Here is an 18,691-nt window from a genome sequence, read left to right as displayed (position 1 = left end):
CTCCTAACCAACTCTGGTATGTACAGGTTATTTGACAACTTCATTAAAATATACCTTAAAATGAACTAATGTTAATTAATTAAATATGGTATTTATGTTGTAATATATCATCCCGCAAAAATCATGTAAGCAACACTTACTAAACGATGGTTAATTTCCCTAAGGGGCTATTCCACGTGACATTATAAAACAATTAGAACATTACAATTAAACACTTAAAAATAAGCTTGTAATGAATTCTCTCTCTTAACAGGCATATAGACGGAAACCATAAACTGGTCAGATGGAGGCTGGTTTTCCACGGGTGCGTTGACGGATATAGTCGCACCATTATTTATCTCGACTGTCTGAACAATAATAGAGCATTAAGTGTTCTGTCTTTGTTCCGAGAAGGGGTTGACAACTTTGGATTGCCTTCAAGGGTTAGATGTGACCATGGCATGGAAAACATTGAGGTTGTACGCTACATGTTAAATAGAAGGGGACTAAATAGAGGAAGTGTCATTACGGGCCGCAGTGTGCATAATCAGCGGATCGAACGTTTATGGGCAGAACTGAACAGAGTTGTTTCATATTATTATTCGGACTTGTTTACTTTCATGGAGGACCAAGGTATACTAGACTCTCTGTGTGAGCTTCACATATATTGTTTGCATTTTATTTTCTTACCTCGGATCCAGAGGGCAGTTAGGGAATTTAGGGACATGTGGAATAACCATGGACTCTCAACTGAAAGAGGACAAACCCCTCTGCAGTTATGGCACATGGGTATTGTTACTCACATTGGAATCAACAACACAGCTATATCTGGTGTGTTAGAGAGTGATGAACATTTTGACATCAATGAAAACAGACCACCACCTGAACTACAGAGCAGGAATAATATAATAGTTCCTGAAAACATTTACCGGCCAAATGACACTACCATGGAACATATTCTGGAAGCATTTAACCCATTACAAAACGATGGAAATCATGGAATTAATCTATTTTTGGCACTTGTACAATCCTTCCTGTTCGCAGGAGTGATGAGATAGTTAGTAGATTGTGTTCGCTTAACGGTTGGCTGTCTAAGTGGTGTCCGCTTAATAATATAGAATTCATAGACAATTGGAAAAGTTTTTGGGGCAAACCTGACCTGTTGAAAAGAGATGGTATTCATCCCTCCTGGGATGGTGCTGCTCTTCTCTCTAGTAATATGGCTCATAGTCTTAGAGCTCAAACATGACAATCTGGGGCTCAGGTCAGGAAGCAGACAGACTGGCTAAACCGACTGTCTGCTAGCGGCCTCTCGTCACCAAGGTCAGATAAATCCCATCACATAGAGCCTCTTTCACCTAGCTATCATCATATAGAGACTGTGTCTGTTCCCCGAATTTGGAAATCCAAAAAACGTTTAAACCCAACTAAGGTTAAAAATTTAATTGATGTTCAACAAATAAAAAACAGCTATAATACAGATGAGCAAATGCTAAAGCTTGGGTTGCTGAATATTCGATCGCTTACTTCAAAAGCACTCATTGTTAATGATATGATTTCAGATAATAACCTAGATGTGCTGTGTTTGACAGAAACCTGGCTAAAACCAAACGATTACATTACTTTAAATGAATCAACCCCGCAAGATTACTGTTATAAACATGAGCCTCGTCTGAAACGCAAAGGGGGTGGTGTTGCTGTAATCTATAGTAATAGTTTCAAAACCACTAAGAAATCAAGTTTTAAATATAATTCTTTTGAAGCATTGGTGCTTAATGTAAAAATATATAGTGTAAACGATAAATCACGTTTGAGATTTGTGCTGGCTACTGTATACAGGCCACCAGGGCACCATACAGACTTTATCAAAGAATTTGCGGACTTTCTATCAGAATTAATATTGACTGCAGATAAAGTACTAATTGTTGGTGATTTTAATATACACATCGATAATGAAAAAGATGCATTGGGATTGGCATTTAAAGACATTGTAAATTCAATTGGAGTTAGACAACACGTGTCAGGACCTACTCATCGTCGTAATCATACTCTAGATCTAATATTATCACACGGAATAGATGTGGATGCCGTTGAAATTCTGCAGCAGAGCGATGACATCTCAGATCATTATCTAGTCTTGTGTAATTTGCATTTAGCCAAGGCTGCAAAGCCGACTCCGTGTTTCAAATATGTGAGACCTATCACTTCTGCTACTAAAGATTGCTTTATTAATAATCTTCCTAATCAGTTTCATCATCTCAGCATCTCAGATAGCTTAGAAGAACTAGATATTACAATAGAAACGTTTAACTCTCTCTTTTCCAGCACTTTAGACACAGTTGCTCCGTTGCGCTTAAAGAAGATTAAAGAAAATAGTCCAACGCCGTGGTACAACGAGCACACTCGGGCCCTTAAGAGAGCAGCCAGAAAAATGGAGCGCAACTGGAAGAAAACAAAACTAGAGGTATTTCGCATTTCATGGAAAGAGAGCTCAATTACTTACAGAGAGGCTTTAAAAGCTGCTAGATCTGCTTATTTTTCAACCCTATTAGAAGAAAATAAACATAATCCTAGGTATTTATTTGAAACGGTGGCTAAACTAACGAAAAATAAAGCTTCAAGCACCGAAGTTTCCAAGCAACACAGCAGTAATGACTTTATGAACTTCTTCACTTATAAGATTGATAATATCAGGGACAAAATTATAACTATGCAACCGTCTACTACAGTATCGCATCAGGCAGTGCATTGTAGTCTCCCTGAGGAAAAATTTGATTCATTCGTTGCTATAGGAGAGGAAGAATTTACTAAACTCATTAAATCATCTAAATCTACAACATGTATGTTAGACCCTATACCGACTAAGCTACTGAAAGAAATACTTCCAGAGGTCATAGATCCTCTTCTTAATATCATTAATTCGTCTTTGTCTCTAGGATACGTACCAAAAACCTTTAAGCTGGCTATGATTAAACCGCTTGTTAAAAAAACGCAACTTGATCCTTCAGAATTAGTCAATTACAGGCCGATCTCGAATCTACCTTTTCTGTCAAAGATATTAGAAAAGGCAGTATCTTCACAACTGTGTTCCTTTCTTGAAAGAAATGATATCTGCGAGGATTTCCAGTCCGGATTTAGACCGTACCATAGTACCGAAACAGCTCTCGTTAGAGTCACAAATGATTTGCTCTTATCATCCGATCGTGGTTGTATCTCTCTATTAGTGTTACTCGATCTTAGCGCTGCATTTGACACCATCGACCACAACGTTCTTTTAAATAGATTAGAACATTATGTTGGCATTACAGGAAATGCACTAGCATGGTTTAAATCATACTTATCTGACCGTTATCAGTTTGTAGCAGTAAATGATGAGATGTCTCATCGATCACAGGTTAAGTATGGCGTACCACAAGGCTCAGTATTAGGACCGCTGCTGTTCACTCTGTACATGCTACCATTAGGAGATATCATTAGGAAACATGGAATTAGCTTTCACTGTTATGCTGACGATACTCAGCTCTATATTTCTTCAAAACCTAACGAAACTTATCAATTCACAAAATTAACGGAATGCATAGCGGATATAAAAAATTGGATGACTTGTAATTTCCTACTTCTAAATTCTGAAAAAACAGAGTTTCTAATTATTGGACAAAAAACTTCCTCACGTAATAATCTAGAATACTGTCTAACACTTGATGGCTGCTCTGTTAAGTCTTCGTCGTCGGTTAGGAACCTGGGTGTGCTCTTTGATACCAATCTTTCATTTGAAAGTCACGTGTCTAGTATCTGTAAAACTGCATTTTTCCATCTTAAAAATATATCTAAATTACGTCATATGCTCTCATTGACAAATGCGGAACAATTAGTTCATGCGTTCATGACCTCAAGGCTAGATTATTGTAATGCTCTACTGGGTGGTTGCCCTGCACGCTTAATAAACAAACTACAGCTGGTCCAAAACGCAGCAGCTCGAGTTCTTACCAGAACCAGGAAGTATGACCATATTAGCCCAGTTCTGTCAAAACTGCACTGGCTCCCTATTAAACATCGCATAAATTTTAAAATATTGCTGATTACTTACAAAGCACTGAATGGTTTAGCTCCGCAGTACTTGAGCGAGCTCTTAACGCATTATAGTCCGTCACGTCTATTACGATCTCAAAATTCCGGCCAGTTGATTATACCTAGAATATCAAAATCCACTGCTGGCGGTAGATCCTTTTCCTATTTAGCACCAAAACTCTGGAACAGTCTTCCTACCATTGTCCGGGAAGCAGACACACTCTGTCAGTTCAAAGCCAGATTAAAGACACATCTCTTTGACCTAGCTTTCACATAATACATTATAGACTTCTATAATTTAATGTTGTGCTGCATAGATTAGGTCAGCCGGAACCGGGAACACTTCCCAAAAATCCTGATGTACTCGTTACATCATGAGAAGAATGGCATCTACGCTAATTTTAGTGTCTGTGTTTATCCCAAGGTTTTCCCGCAGCCTGCCGGATCCAGGCCGTATCCAGATCTGACGAAGGACCTTCACCTGGACCGATGACAACGCAGTGCTGAAGTGCCAACTAGTCTCTCCCTATGGAGGATCCCACTACCACTCTACAGATAAGGCGTTGTCGGGAAAATTCGTCTTGCGGTCCTACCCCAAAGCAACAAATAAAATAAAATTCCTTATCAAAATTTATAAGGAAAGACAAGTATTTTGTTTAGGCTTGGCTTGTAGGGAATTCCAAACCTGCGTATATTCTAACGCACATAACTATAGAACCCATTCTAAATGCGCATGTGACTGCCATCAGCGTTTCTCACAGGTTCGCGTTTAAAGTCTGTGTAGAGAGAAGGGTGTCGTCTTAGCGGCCCCAAATTTAATAACAAATGATCATTGCGACGGAACCAAATCAATTAAAACTAAGTTTAGATGGAAATAACTTAACTCTGCTGTAAAGCCGAAACAATCTCTGTTACCTTAAATTATACGCTTATCTCTGTAAAGCTGCTTTGAGACAATCTACATTGTTAAAAGCGCTATATAAATGAAGATGACTTGACAACAGGCTAGAACACAGTAAAAGTGCTTTATTGTGATTGTTCTGAATTAGAACTCCTTAACAAGTGTTGACAAATGTTGCATTAAGGAAATGCTAGCAAAAACTGCAACGGCTGAAAACTGTTAAATTCTATAGCTAAGGTTTAAACAAGTACTGCTAAGATTCATTCTAACATTGCTGAAAATTATTTAATAAAGTTTTGTCAGACTAAAACAAATGCCTCAATAAGAACACTTTGGCTCAGCATTAAAACATCTTAGCATTTAAAAGTGTCTCTTACTCCTTGCCAAATCCTTGGGTATTATTAATGGCAAATTCCATGTTGCTTTTAAAAGCGCCATATGTGCTATATAATGGCAGGCGAAGGCAGTTGATGCATGTATTTGCAACTGGAAATCTTTGTGGAGTTTCTGTGTCATGGTGAAAGGCAATAGAGGGCTGAGGATGAAATCCAACTGGTGGGACCTGATCGGATCCTGTAGCAAATGCTAAGATTGCTCCAAGCCTTTGTGACCCCTCCTCTGAGTAAATAGAAAAAGAAAAAAAGAAAAAAAAAAGGAAAAAATCAACAACTACACAGTGTATTTGGGTGGGGGGAAAAAAGACACAGATACCCCCTAAAAAATCTGCAAAAAGTTAATATATAAAAAAGGAGGATCAAAATGTTTTTATTTTAGTTTCTATTTAGTAGTACTGCCCTGACCAAGCTATTTCACATAACAGATGTTTACATGTAATTTATAGCACATAATAATAGCCAAATTTATAAAACCACCCCAAACAGTTAAGATACACTCTTTTCTTAATACTGTATGTTACCTGGACAATCAACTCTTTTTATGTTTGTGATAGTTATGACTCATGTTTGTCATTGACCTGGCTCTTAATGTATTGAATTGTGTTGCGTCCCTGTTAACATTTGCAACACTTAATATTTGAAACTTCAGTAACTGATCTCTCAACTATCCATAGTGTGAAAACATAAATCCCTACATCATACATAAGTCACTGCTAGAACATGCTCACAAATGCAGATAATGTTTGAAAAGCAGAGAAATTTAAGGATTTTTTTTAATGTGCTGTGGACAGTTTAATGGCTAATAAAACAAGACACTCATGAACAGCTATCACAAAGCTCAAAAACATACAACACAAAATTTAGAATGAAGAGTCTGTACACCTTTGAACTGGGTTATTTTGGTAAATTCAAGTATTATTTTTGTGTTCTGTGAAATACACAGGTCAGTGGTAAATAAAACAAAATGTGATTCATACAATCTGTCTTTTTTAAATATCACTTTTAGAAGAGATATGAGCACAGCTGTATATACATATAGATATTGTATCAATGGAGTTAGCAGACCACTAGCAGCAATAGCGTCACATACAACAATACATGCGTTTAAAATCACATTACACTAAAAAGCTTCATATTGACATTTGTCTTTATATTGCAGAACAAATGATAATTTACTGCTTCAAATCAATGAATTGATTTAAATTATGATGCTGTAAAAAAATGTTGTTCCAACTTAAATTAATTTGTTACCCCCCTGGCTTTATTTTTATTTTTTTTTAGTTTCATTTTTAAGTAAACTTAAAATAATTTGTTACTCTGCTGACTTAAAGTTGACAAATTATTGTTTACAGTGTGCACTTCAAATATATTTGAATGAGATGTTATCAGCAAGCCAAAAAAAATGTTCCAGTTCCACTAATTTGTCTGTAACTTATCAAAAGTGAAATGTGCTTATTACAAAGTTTACCTTCCACATCCTGCAGGTAATCCCTCCAAAAAGCAATTACTCGGTTCTCATTTGCTCGTTTGTTGCTCCCATTCTCTGACCACTGTATTTCAAATAGGTCATCCATTATGTCTGCTGTCAGCTGATTTGGCTGGTGACAAAGCACAGATCTAAAAGCTTCTGGGTGTTGTTGGACTTTTGCAAGGACGCCGAGAGTTTTTAGTCCATCCCTGAACCTATATTAAGAGAATTTAGTATGATTCACAATTAAAAGAGAGATTTGAAATAACAACATAGCATTAATACATTTTATGAAATAAATTAAATAATTGTATTGAATTTTATAATTGTATTTAATTTTATTTTAAATACATTTGTTTGATTCAAAATATTCATCAAATGGACTGTGTATATTTCTGAAGTCCTAACAAACCTTTCAAATGGTCCACGAACACGATTAACCACCTGAAACATCAGTAAGTCTTCAACCAGCCTGTCCCTGTCGGCGATGCTTCTTAATGGCCTAAGACAACCTGCGTTGGCAAGGTAGTCCATAATGGGCTCTGTTGAGTGTTGTAGCTCTTCAAGAGTTGGGGCTTCAGAAATCTGTATGTGAGCAAATGGAATGTGAATTTCAAATTTAAGTTAGAAATATTTCAGAGAAAGTTTTCTATAAACAATATTGTTATACTAAGCTATGGCTTTTATAATGGAACACATTTTTGAGTAAATCCGAGAAAGCATGATGGTGCATAAGTAAATGAAACGTTTATACTGCAGTTGTAAGCAAACCTTTTTGATTTTATTATAAAGCTCACAGTCAGCTACGTCATCCAAGACAGGTATGCACATGTCTGGCCCCTGAACTAAACTGTCAAATAGGGTCTTAGAGAAACAACCCGGTGCAGGTCCTCCATGTACAAGGCTGACTGCTACTGCTCTCCCTGCTATGAAATACCTGTCCTCCCTGATGGCTGACATGAAATTAGAGAACATGTCAATACAACAGCCTTAAAACATCCTTAAAAATCACAATTATGCAACGTAGAATAAAAGTTCTCAAATCTGTACAACAAACAGCACAAATATAATGTTTACCTTGGGAATCAAGAGCCAAGTTGAGACTGTTCTCTTTTCCCTCAAACATTGATGACTGCATTAGTGCCACAAGGAGTAACCGTAAAAATTCACGCCTTGGACCACCCAGATCAATAGCCTCTTCATACTTCCCTTTATCATCAGAAAACCTGATCACCATTCTGTTATTTGGATCGTATGAGAGTCTGGTAAATCCCCGTACAGCACCATCCAGCACAGATGCACGGTTAATATTAAACTTGCAGGTTTGATTGGAGTTTATTTTTGTTGCAAGTTCTTCCAATATTTCCTTGATGGGGGTTTCCACTGCAGGCGGGATTCTGAAGAAGTACAGGTTTTATTATTTAAATTTCAGTATAATTAAAAAATATATCAAATAATATAAACATCATGTATACACAAAAGTGCTGCATAGTAGGGAATGTGTATTCCAATCACTACTGAATCAGACTGATTGAAAATAGTTGCAAACTCTGCAGGTCCTCAGTGAGTTGTCATGTTTTTCTATAGACTGGTAAAACTATTTGTAGTTAAAAAATTTTTTTTTTTGTATATATATATAAAATTCTACAATTATATACATTTTGTAGTGTTGGAAGAGAACAACACATTGTTAAGTGAAGTTACAATGACTGAATCCTGTGTTTAGTAGCAATGCAACTACCGGAATGAATCAGTAAACAAGGTGTAACCAGCATTTATGGTAAGCAGTATCAAAAAAATTCAAATAAATGAGAATACTTTCACAACTGAACTGAAATATCAATAATAAAGGAAAATACACCTAAAGGAAATGGTGTACTTTGTAGTGTAATGGCTTGTTACATGTCCAAAATTTTGAAAATTATTTTTTTTATTTTAAATTAGAATTAGACTGAATAACTGAATAATACTCACGTCTGGTCCTCAATGCTTGCCATTATGGCACAGCAAAGATCTTCATCCTCTTCCTCATCTTCAGACGCTGCTCGAATAAGGGAAAGGTAGGTATCATAATCACCCTCCCAGGAGGCAGATCTGAAGGACTGGTCATTGGACTGCGCACCGATGGAACTGGTGGAGAATTGAGCTCTTGTGGGGGACTGAACTCTGGTGGATGACTGCGCACCGATGGAACTGGTGGAGAATTGAGCTCTTGTGGGGGACTGAACTCTGTCGGAGGACAACGCACTGATGGAACTGGTGGAGAATTGAGCTCTTGTGGGGGACTGAACTCTGTCGGAAGACTGCGCACCGATGGAACTGGTGGAGAATTGAGCTCTTGTGGGGGACTGAACTCTGTCGGAAGACTGCGCACCGATGGAACTGGTGGAGAATTGAGCTCTTGTGGGGGACTGAACTCTGTTGGAGGACAACGCACCGATGGAACTGGCGGAGGACTGAAAAGTAATGCTGTGAACTGAAAACTAAGAGGAAATGAAGGAATGTACATTAGACAAAGACTAAAAGTGCTAGAAAATAATTTAACCATGTCAAAGAAGGCACTCACTGAGTTTTGTGTGGAAGACTGGTCATTCAAATCAATGGTCATATTCTCTCCAGAAGCAGAACCTGATGACTGGTAGACCCTTTCGCCAGGCATGTCAACCTCAAAGCAGCTCTCATCAGAGCTGTCTGTTTCAGCCTTGGAAAATAATACACCACAGATGAGATCTCTAGTTAAACAATGTATCTTGCATAGTTTATAGTATTGTTGCCACTTCACAAGAGTTTTCAACAGTGACTGCAAATGTGAAAATGAATTAAAAAAAAACAGAAAACTAAAAGTAAATTATGAAGTATAAAACAAGTTAACATTGCATAACATTTATACACTACAGTTGTGCTCATAAGTTTACATACCCCTGACAGAATGTGCAAAATGTTAATAATTCAAATAAAATAAGAGTGATCATGAAAATTGCATGTTATTTTTTATTTAGTACTGGCCTAAATAAACAATTTCACATAACAGATGTTTACATATACTCCACAAGACAACATAATAACTGAATTTATAAAAAATGACCCCATTCAAACGTTTACATTCTCCTATGTGTCATTTCCTGGATGATCCACGACTGTTTTTATATTTTGTGATAGTTGTTCATAAGTCCCTTGTTGGTCCTGTGCAGTTCAACTGCATGCTGTTCTTCAGAAAAATCCTCCATTTTTGAACAGGATGATGATTTGTAAATTCTTCTCATTTTATTTAACAATCATACTTCTGAAGCTACATAAATATTTATTTTGTCTTCTAGGAAACATACAAGTACAATTTACCCTGATCGTGCATTTTTAAAAAAGTTTACATCCCCATCTCTTAATGCATTTTGTTGCCTTTTTGCGCATCAGTAAAAGTTTTCACCTTTTGTAATAGTTATGTATGAGTCACTCAATTGTCCTCAGTGTTAAAATATGGATCTCAGAATCATACAGCCACTGTTAGAAAGGGTTCAAATATGCAGAACATGCTGGAAAACCAAAGAATGTGAACGAGTTGGAGGATTTTTCTGAAGAACAGCATGCAGTTGAACTGCTCAGGATCAACAAGGGACTCATGAACAGCTATCGCGAAATATAAAAACAGTCGTGGATCATCCAGGAAATGATACACAGGATTATGTAAACTTTTGAATAGGGTCATTTTTACAAATTCAGTTATAATTTTGTTTTGTGGAGTATATGTAAACATCTGTTAGTGAACAGTGAGAGTACTAAATAAAATAAAAACATGCAATTTTCATGATCCCTCTATTTTTGTTTTAATTATTAACATTTCGCACATTCTGCAAGGAATATGTAAACTTATGAACACAACTGTATATGGCCTAAAATAAACCAAAACCCTATAAGGAAGCCCATATGGTTAAGAAAAATAATAATAATTAAAATTCATAAAAAAAAATACACCAGTCTTACCAAGAGTAGTGGTCTTGAGGGTTTTACGTATAAGGCCTTCAACTTGAACACCTTTAAAATCAAGCTGCCATCCAGTTCCTGACCTTCACTTAACTTAGGTGTAATGAGCTTGTTGCCACATCCCATAAGTATTTCCAAACTGCACACAATGAAAACCAGTGGTACTAATACACCATCAAATAATACATCTCACAGTAAAACATATACAATAACAAAAAAAAAAAACATCTTACCTTACATCAAGTGGCACTTTTTCTTTGAAGCCTTCTTTGATTTTCCTTAAAACCGTTGTACTATCCCATGCTTTGTCAAATTCAAACGCATTTAATACGTGTCCAATCTCATGCAAGTGCTGTTTTTTCTTTTGCTTTACAACAGCATTATCGTCAGGAGAGGTCAACAGTATAACATCCTTATTAAAAGTCCGATGGTATTGTGTCCTGGGCCTGTAAAAACAACCACATCTTAAAAAAAGCAAACTTCAACAGCATTAATCACAAATTACTTGACACCATTAGTTAAAGCTGCAGTCCATAACTGTTTTGGGTTAAAAATGATCTGAAACCAATATTTGGAAAAGTACATAACCAGCCAGTGTTCAAAACTATTGCCTTACTTTAGACCGATTCAATATCTTGCAATAATGTTTTCTAATTTGAGTGGTAAGGGTAGGTTTTCGCGGTAGATTCCAGCATGGCACTGCGTCATTATGTCACGTCTGTAGATATGAAGAAGTTTTCCCGGGTAGTAGGCTATGGCATGTGAGGATCCTGCAGGTGGCAGATATAGCCTTTTCTTACAGCAGCTAGAATAATTAAATTTATCATTTTGATGTCGGATTGTAATCCAGAAAGGATTAGCCTATGTGTTACGTGTGAATGAAATTATATTGCAGTTTTAAATGTGCTTCTGATTACAGATAGCCTGGGATTACACAAGATTTGTATATGAAAGAAAACCAGTTCGAAGGGAGCATAGTTTGCTTTTTAAGTTAAAATATTTTTTTTATATGCAAATCGAATGGTATGACAATTAGATATTAGACTGTACAGAAATTGAAATCTACACGATAATACACACTATACTCATAGTCACGCAATGTTGTTAACATTAACAATTTGAGAATAAAGTATAACGCTTGTAATTTGCATAGCGTCTGGAAGCTATGACCCCCACCCGACCCGACCCGACCCGACCCGACCCGACCCGTTCTGTTGTGCCAGAGCGGATTTATTTTTTCTTACCTTTTTCTAGATCGAGACTGCCAATTCCCATACTGCTGGCGAGTGTGATATCGTGGTCCGTGAACTTCGCCGGCAGATGATGTTGTTGGCCTGTTATTGATGCTTTGTACAGCAGGCGCCGATGGCCGAAACAAAGTGCGCAATTCAGATTCTGTTTCTGACTGCAGTTGAGCAGAAGGCGACACATTCGATTCAACTGAATTAGCAATTGATCTTATAATAGTGGGCGAAGCAAGCACATTTCGCAAAATGCTAATTGCTTCAGTTGTAGCACGATCCCTCTCCATGATTGCAAATGCGGTAAATGGTTACTTCCGTGTACGCACAAATGACTTCCTTTTACACTGAAATGCCTTCCGTTTACACTGAAATGCCTTCCGGTTACACTGAAATGCCTTCCGGTTGCACTGAAAAGTTCACGCACATCCATATGAAATCACTCGCATATACATACACAACTAAAGCATGCATCCACGTATGTATGCGCGAGTGTTTTATGGATGTGTATGCGCGCATCGAGTTTATATGTATGTGCGAGTGTTTATAGGTGTGTATGCATGGAAGTTTATATGTATGTGCGAGTGTTTATAGGTGTATATGCATGGAAGTTTATATGTATGTGCGAGTGTTTATAGGTGTATATGCATGCAAGTTTATGTATATGCATGGAAGTTTATATGTATGTGCGAGTGTTTATAGGTGTATGCGTGCGTCAAGTTTATATGTATATGCAAGTTATTCACAAGTGTATATGCATTCATGACTAACATTATATGTATTGGTATGGATTTCATATTAGTGTGCATGTGTATTTCATATATGTATTTTGAACATCCAATAGTATACATGTATATGCGAGTAATGTATAGGTGTATATGCACCTGTGTTATGTATGTATTGATAAGCGAAGTTTGATTTAAATCCTACGTGGCGCCTCATACAGCTCAACTAACGCGATCGTTATAAAGGTGTTTAAACAACAAAACACTTCCACTTGCATATATTTGACAATCGGAATATCAGATATTTCATGCCATATCTAACAAATTTGTGAATATTTTGAATAAAAAAGGAAAAATTACATAAAAGCAGATCATCATTCATTCAGCTCTGTTGCATAGACTGTAAAAAATATGGACAAAGCGTCTGTGACGTCACCCATAGACTTTCTGAAGAACGGGTTTGAAGCATAGACAGTAAAAGAAATGGACGCAGCGACCCCATTGGAACTCAGTTGAGACAAGTGAAGCCCGTTTTCAGCGATTTCTTAGCACTTCCTTTCCTGACGCGCAGACTCAAACAGAGCAAAGCGTTACACGGACCACGTGAGCAACCCGTCTGTCTTCTAGTAGCTGTGCCGAGAGAAATCTGAATCATTCCCTTCCGAATCTTGCAGAGACGGAGAGTGTGAGTAGGAGCTGTCCATGAGCTTGGAGCAGGAGAAACTTTTGCTAGGTATTCCGATTAATTATAGTCATTTTGCCTCCACGTCCCCCCGATTGCCCGCGAGCTTCTCCTCCCGTCCATACGGTAATCTCTCTAGTGTGCGACAGAGAGTCGCATGGTTATGACGCAATCGTTAGCCTACTTTTACAAAAACTGCTTCTACGGGGCCATAACATAAGCTACAAGGTAATGGAGTATTTTATACATTGTCGTGTTTCTTTAGAAATAAAAAATGGACAAATGGAGTCTTCAAACGCCTCAGATGTAAAGTTATTCGCTGTCAAAGTGACGCCAAAATGAATGGAAGTCAATGGGATTGCTAACGCAAGTGAAGTTCCGCTCAAGATGGCGGCACCCGGCCGACTTCAACTTCCGGTCGACTTCCTTCCCGCTTGGTTTGAAGCCGTTTATGGGGGGTATGGGCGGCGCCATCTTGGAAAATCTTGGGAAATCCTAACCCCGCCCACCTTCTAACACAGCACGCTTCACCCCGCCCACCTTCACTCAGCTCGCTCTAATACTCCGGTTACCTCTTTTAGGCAACGAAATATGTTATAAAACACCATACTAACTCTTTTCGGTTTCATTTAAAGAAATCTTAAACATTATAGCCACACAAATGTGGTTCAGGCAATGCGTATTGATCACTGCACATAACGTTTGCCTATTTATATATATATATATATAAAAAAAAAATATATATATATATATAAAACACAAACCTGCCTCTTTTCGTTTTAAATATAATATAAAAATATTAAACATTTTAATATGGTCCAGGCAATATGTGCATTTGTACTAAACAACAGATGTGGCAGTAAACAACATTACAGATCATATTCGTTGTATTAAAACTTAAAATGACAAAACTCAACCCAGTCTCTTTTTGTTAAATTTCACTTTATTCAAAATTAGCCATTATAAAAGTATAAGTAAAATGTACAAGAAGATATACAAATAAAAGCAAACAATTCAGTAAAACATACAAAGTTAGCGCTCGAGTCTAACCATAACGTCACTATGGTAAAGTTAAATAGCTTATAAAGTTATGAAACTTCCCCTCCCCACCGGGAACAAATTATACATTTACAAGACCAAAAATCGCCCGTTAGATATAGACAAGACGAATTATGTTTAACCACTACAGAGACGCCAGAGTCCGCCGCAAACCTTTAGAGCGTCAAGCCGAGGAAAGGCTGTTCCGGGCGGGGTGCAGGAGCGCCGAGCGCCCGGTCATCGCGGGATCTCACAACTGGATCAAATTTTCATAAATCTTTAAATAAACCATAGATTTGAGCTTTAAACAACTACATTCTCGCCTGAAAAACTCTTAAAACAACATTTCATGATACAGAAACAGTAGTATTATATGTCAACTCCATTAAAAAATGGCGCTTCTTATGTTGTCATTCTCCGTGGCGCTGCCTTGTCAGCTGTCAATCAAAGTTAACCACGCCCTTATTTGGCATACATTTTATATCTAAATACTATCTAAACTAACGAGTTAGAAAAAAATTCACCCCCCTCACAGTTGTCAGGCTCTCGGAACCTATCGAAAAATACAATAAAAGTCCATGGGACCAAACTGTAAAAACATGAATTTATGCTGTGTAAACGGACATTTTAACATGTGGGCTGTGGATATTTGCTCCCTTTTGGGACCTGCCCCTAGCGGATTTTCGATGTATTGCAGTTTTTCGCACTTCCGGGTAGGCTTCATTTTTCAGATCAGAATGTTGCCGCTTGCTCTGTTGTTGCTGCAGTGTGTCACGTGACACGCAATGACGCGTCACCATGGAAACCATAAAGTGACACATTCTAAATAATGGTCGCCTTGAAAAACTCACGCTAGGGGGGGGTCAGTTAGAATATTTTAAACTTACGTGTGAAAGGGTTAAAGTTTTATAAAGTTTTTAAAGTTTTAAGTTTTAAGTTAAATGCTTATATAAGGCTTTTAATTTTTTGCGGCTTTTAATTTATTTTTTTTTTGGTCCAATATGGCTCTTTCAACATTTTGGGTTGCCGACCCCTTTGCTGCGTTCCAGTCCACTTTTAGACACGCACTTGCGAACTTCCCTAAGCACTTCCCCTTAGGGGAATCCCTGCCGCCATTTTGAAGTGCGTTCCACTTCGTGAAGTGGACGAGGGAAGTTTATATGGACAGACCCTCGTTCCCTCGATTTTGACCGAGGGAGCGAGTCTGCTTCGAATGTACACTTCAGGCACCTATATGTCCCACAATGCAGTACGATTGTGACGTCACCACATATCTCGTCTAATCACCACCACACAGACAACTCTGTGATATATTAATTATATATTTGTTTTATTTAAAACAACCCAAACACACCTATAAACATTTGGATGCTGCATTAAACAAATTATTAAAGGGAAAAAATGTAAATAATAAATCAACTCCACAGCTGATTCTAAGTGATCAAGGGCTTAGGACGTTCCAGTTCAGACCATTGCAGTTTCCGCCAGTAGTGGGCACTCGCGATGACGTACATCCGAGTGAACGAGACGAAGGGAAGTTAGCGAGTGAAGGGCATGACAATTTTGGACTGGAACGCAGCACTGGTCTACCACTAACCCTTTGCGACTCTCCCTTGGCAGTGGCCGCACTAGACGGGCGCCCCCTGGGGACCGGCCACGTACAGTACACCACCACTGACCTGATTCTACAAGTTGGAGCTCTACACACTGAAACAAACATAGTCCATGTGAATCCGGTGGTTCAACCTTAATTTTATGAAGCAACAAGGTTACTTTTTGTGCGCACTGTGTCTGTCTTTGGCTCCTACCGTCACAATATAAAAACATATACCTTAGCATTACATTTTTAATGACTAAAAGAGGTTACACACATGGAATTATATGGGTTTTTTTATATAAAGCTTTGTCTATGTAGACATGCATATTCTAATATATTACTTCTGACTCCACTCTTTTGTGTTTCTGTAGGACACCGATCCTGATGAAACCTGCACCAAAGGACTCAAAGTTGGTGTCCTCACTGTTTTGGAAGATGTGGCAACAGTTAATTCCAATCCCGAAATAACGAGCATAGCTCTGGTGGTGGAAGCAGGCGCGCAGATGGCACTGGGGACGGGGGGGACATGACCCCCCCAGATTCATAGTGACCCGATCCGTCCCCCGCCCTCACTATCCCTACGAAACGCGACAAAAATCGGTAAAACAGGGGATTAATCAGTGTTTTCGCTATACATTATGTGTATACACTATAGCCTACATAAACGTGTTTTTGCCAAACGGATTTAAATCCGATCTTCAATTCCCGCGCTTGGTCCCGCGTCTGTGACTTACTTTCACTTTGATTTGCGATAGTTTGCTTGATGAATATGTTCAGCTTCTCGTCTGCGGCGATGCTGTTCCAGTAGCGTCGCCATATCCGGCTATAACATTACATATAGCCTATAACACGCTCTCACACGTTAATTTTTTAGCATTTTTGGAAGGAGTAAAATTTACATATATGGTTTCAACAACCAGATGCATTTACACTTGTTCAGTTTCGTCTGGGATGCGTCTCAGACCTCCTCCTGAAGTGGTTTGAGCGCGCGGATTCAAATCTGTCTCGAATGCGTTTCGGAGGGCATTTACACCTGGTCTTTTCACGATCGGATAGCTATCCCATCACAGAAAGCGCATGAAGTGGCCAGGTGTAAACAACCCCTATTTCTGAGCTGAGCCGGTGATTTTCTGAACTGAAAAAAATTGACTGTATAAATGTCATATAAAGGCGATGAAGAGACAAAAAAAATCACCTCGTTTTTTCAAAAACCAAACAATTAGTATTATTATTATTTGCACATAGGTTCTTTGCTTTTTTGTTCATAATGATAGACTTTGTATGCTGAGATAAGCAAATGTTAAAAAAAAACATACTTTGCTAAAGACATGAAGTTTTGGTGGGTGATTGGCAAACTAGTCAAATAACAGTCTGATCATGCATTGCTAGTGGTGATCAGGTAGGCTTTTGTTTACCTTTGGTCATTGTTGTTTATCCATGATTTCAAATAACAATCCCCCAATGGCTTTTTAATGCAAATCATTAGCCCAATTATGCAAAGTTACTACTTGAGCACTAGTTAAAGCCCAAATTACGAAAATAACGAATTGAGTTTAAATCATTTGCTGACAGCTTGGTCCCCCCCAGTTAAAAAATTCTATCTGCGCCCCTGGGTGGAAGAGCAAATTGTACTGAAGGATGTTGAGGACCAGCCTAATGCATTTGCTTTACTTTTTGGTGTGATTTATGCACTTAACATTGAGTACCCCAAACAGTTAACTTACACTTTCAAAGTTATTCAGAAACTATTCATGCACCTTGGTTCTCAGTGTTCTCCAAAAGTGCATACTTTAAAGAACAAGCTTCTAAGTTTGGATGTTTAAATTAGCCTGTTAGGGTGTACTCACACTAGCCAGTTTGAACCGTGCCCGAGTGCGTTTGACCACCAAAGCGCGGTTCGTTTGACTAGTGTGAGTGCTCCGAACCGTGCCCGGGCGCGGCTCGATTAGCCGGCCCTGGCCCGGTTGGAAGAGGTGGGCCAGAGCACGGTTCAGTTGGACTCGGGCGCGGTTCGCATGCAGTGTGAGCGCTAACCGTGCTGGAGCACGGAACAGGACGCGTGACGCAAACCTCCTCATACGAGCAGCACGATTACGTGAAAATTTTCGTGCCACAAAGGCGATAGATATGTTTAACAACAGGCTGTGAGAGGGCTGTGGACCAAACGACTCAAAATTATCCACAAAGTAAACAGAGCGATGGACTCAGAGCGATGCGCCGCTCTTCCTGTTTATCCCGAAACCGTCACACCATAATGACGTAAGCGTGCTCCGGCACGAATGCTGAAACCCTATGTGAGTGCAGGCCAGTGGGGGAGTGGGGAGGGGGGACAATCGTACTCGGGCCCGGTTCATGGCAACCGTACCTAGTGTGAGTACACCCTTAAAGGCAGTTGCTCCCTGTGTCTTTTAGACTTTGTTCAAACTGCATTTATTGCCATAGCGGTTTTATATCACTAGTGATATATGGAGGACAACTTTGGCCATGGATTTTTGCACTTGTTTTATTTTTGTTGCACATTATTTTATACTTGAATTTTGTATTTTATTTTTTTTATATGGGCTTCCCCCCCATGTAATCCAACATATTTTTTACTTTTGCTGCTTAAAGCTGGCAAGT

General features: G+C 38.5%; 1 protein-coding gene across 1 annotated transcript; it reads right to left on the bottom strand.

Annotated features, from left to right (window-relative positions):
• Positions 1-5,054: 5,054 nt before the first annotated feature.
• LOC308688396 (uncharacterized protein) lies at positions 5,055-12,340 on the bottom strand. Its single transcript, XM_081361410.1, has 9 exons — positions 12,034-12,340; positions 11,023-11,235; positions 10,790-10,928; positions 9,378-9,512; positions 8,786-9,294; positions 7,889-8,208; positions 7,224-7,396; positions 6,812-7,026; positions 5,055-5,566 (listed from the first exon to the last, which is right to left on the bottom strand). Exons 1-7 carry the CDS (start codon positions 12,318-12,320, stop codon positions 7,389-7,391), a joined length of 1,611 nt encoding a protein of 536 aa, XP_081217536.1. The 5' UTR covers positions 12,321-12,340; the 3' UTR covers positions 5,055-5,566; positions 6,812-7,026; positions 7,224-7,388.
• Positions 12,341-18,691: the final 6,351 nt, after the last annotated feature.

The sequence above is a fragment of the Scardinius erythrophthalmus genome (assembly GCF_964197995.2).
Source record: "Scardinius erythrophthalmus genome assembly, chromosome: 3".
Lineage (NCBI taxonomy): Eukaryota > Metazoa > Chordata > Actinopteri > Cypriniformes > Leuciscidae > Scardinius > Scardinius erythrophthalmus.
The sequence above is the reverse complement of the archived record's forward strand: the minus strand, read 5'-3'. Positions and strand labels throughout refer to the sequence as shown.

Bases quoted from the DNA above. Each gene is read 5' to 3' on its own strand.
- LOC308688396 (XM_081361410.1), bottom strand. From the start codon at position 12,320: ATGGAGAGGGATCGTGCTACAACTGAAGCAATTAGCATTTTGCGAAAT. The intron at 11,236-12,033 runs GTAAGAAAAAAT...TTGTTTTTACAG, and splicing joins CAGTCTCGATCTAGAAAAAG to GCCCAGGACACAATACCATC. The intron at 10,929-11,022 runs GTAAGATGTTTT...CATTGTGTGCAG, and splicing joins AAAGTGCCACTTGATGTAAG to TTTGGAAATACTTATGGGAT.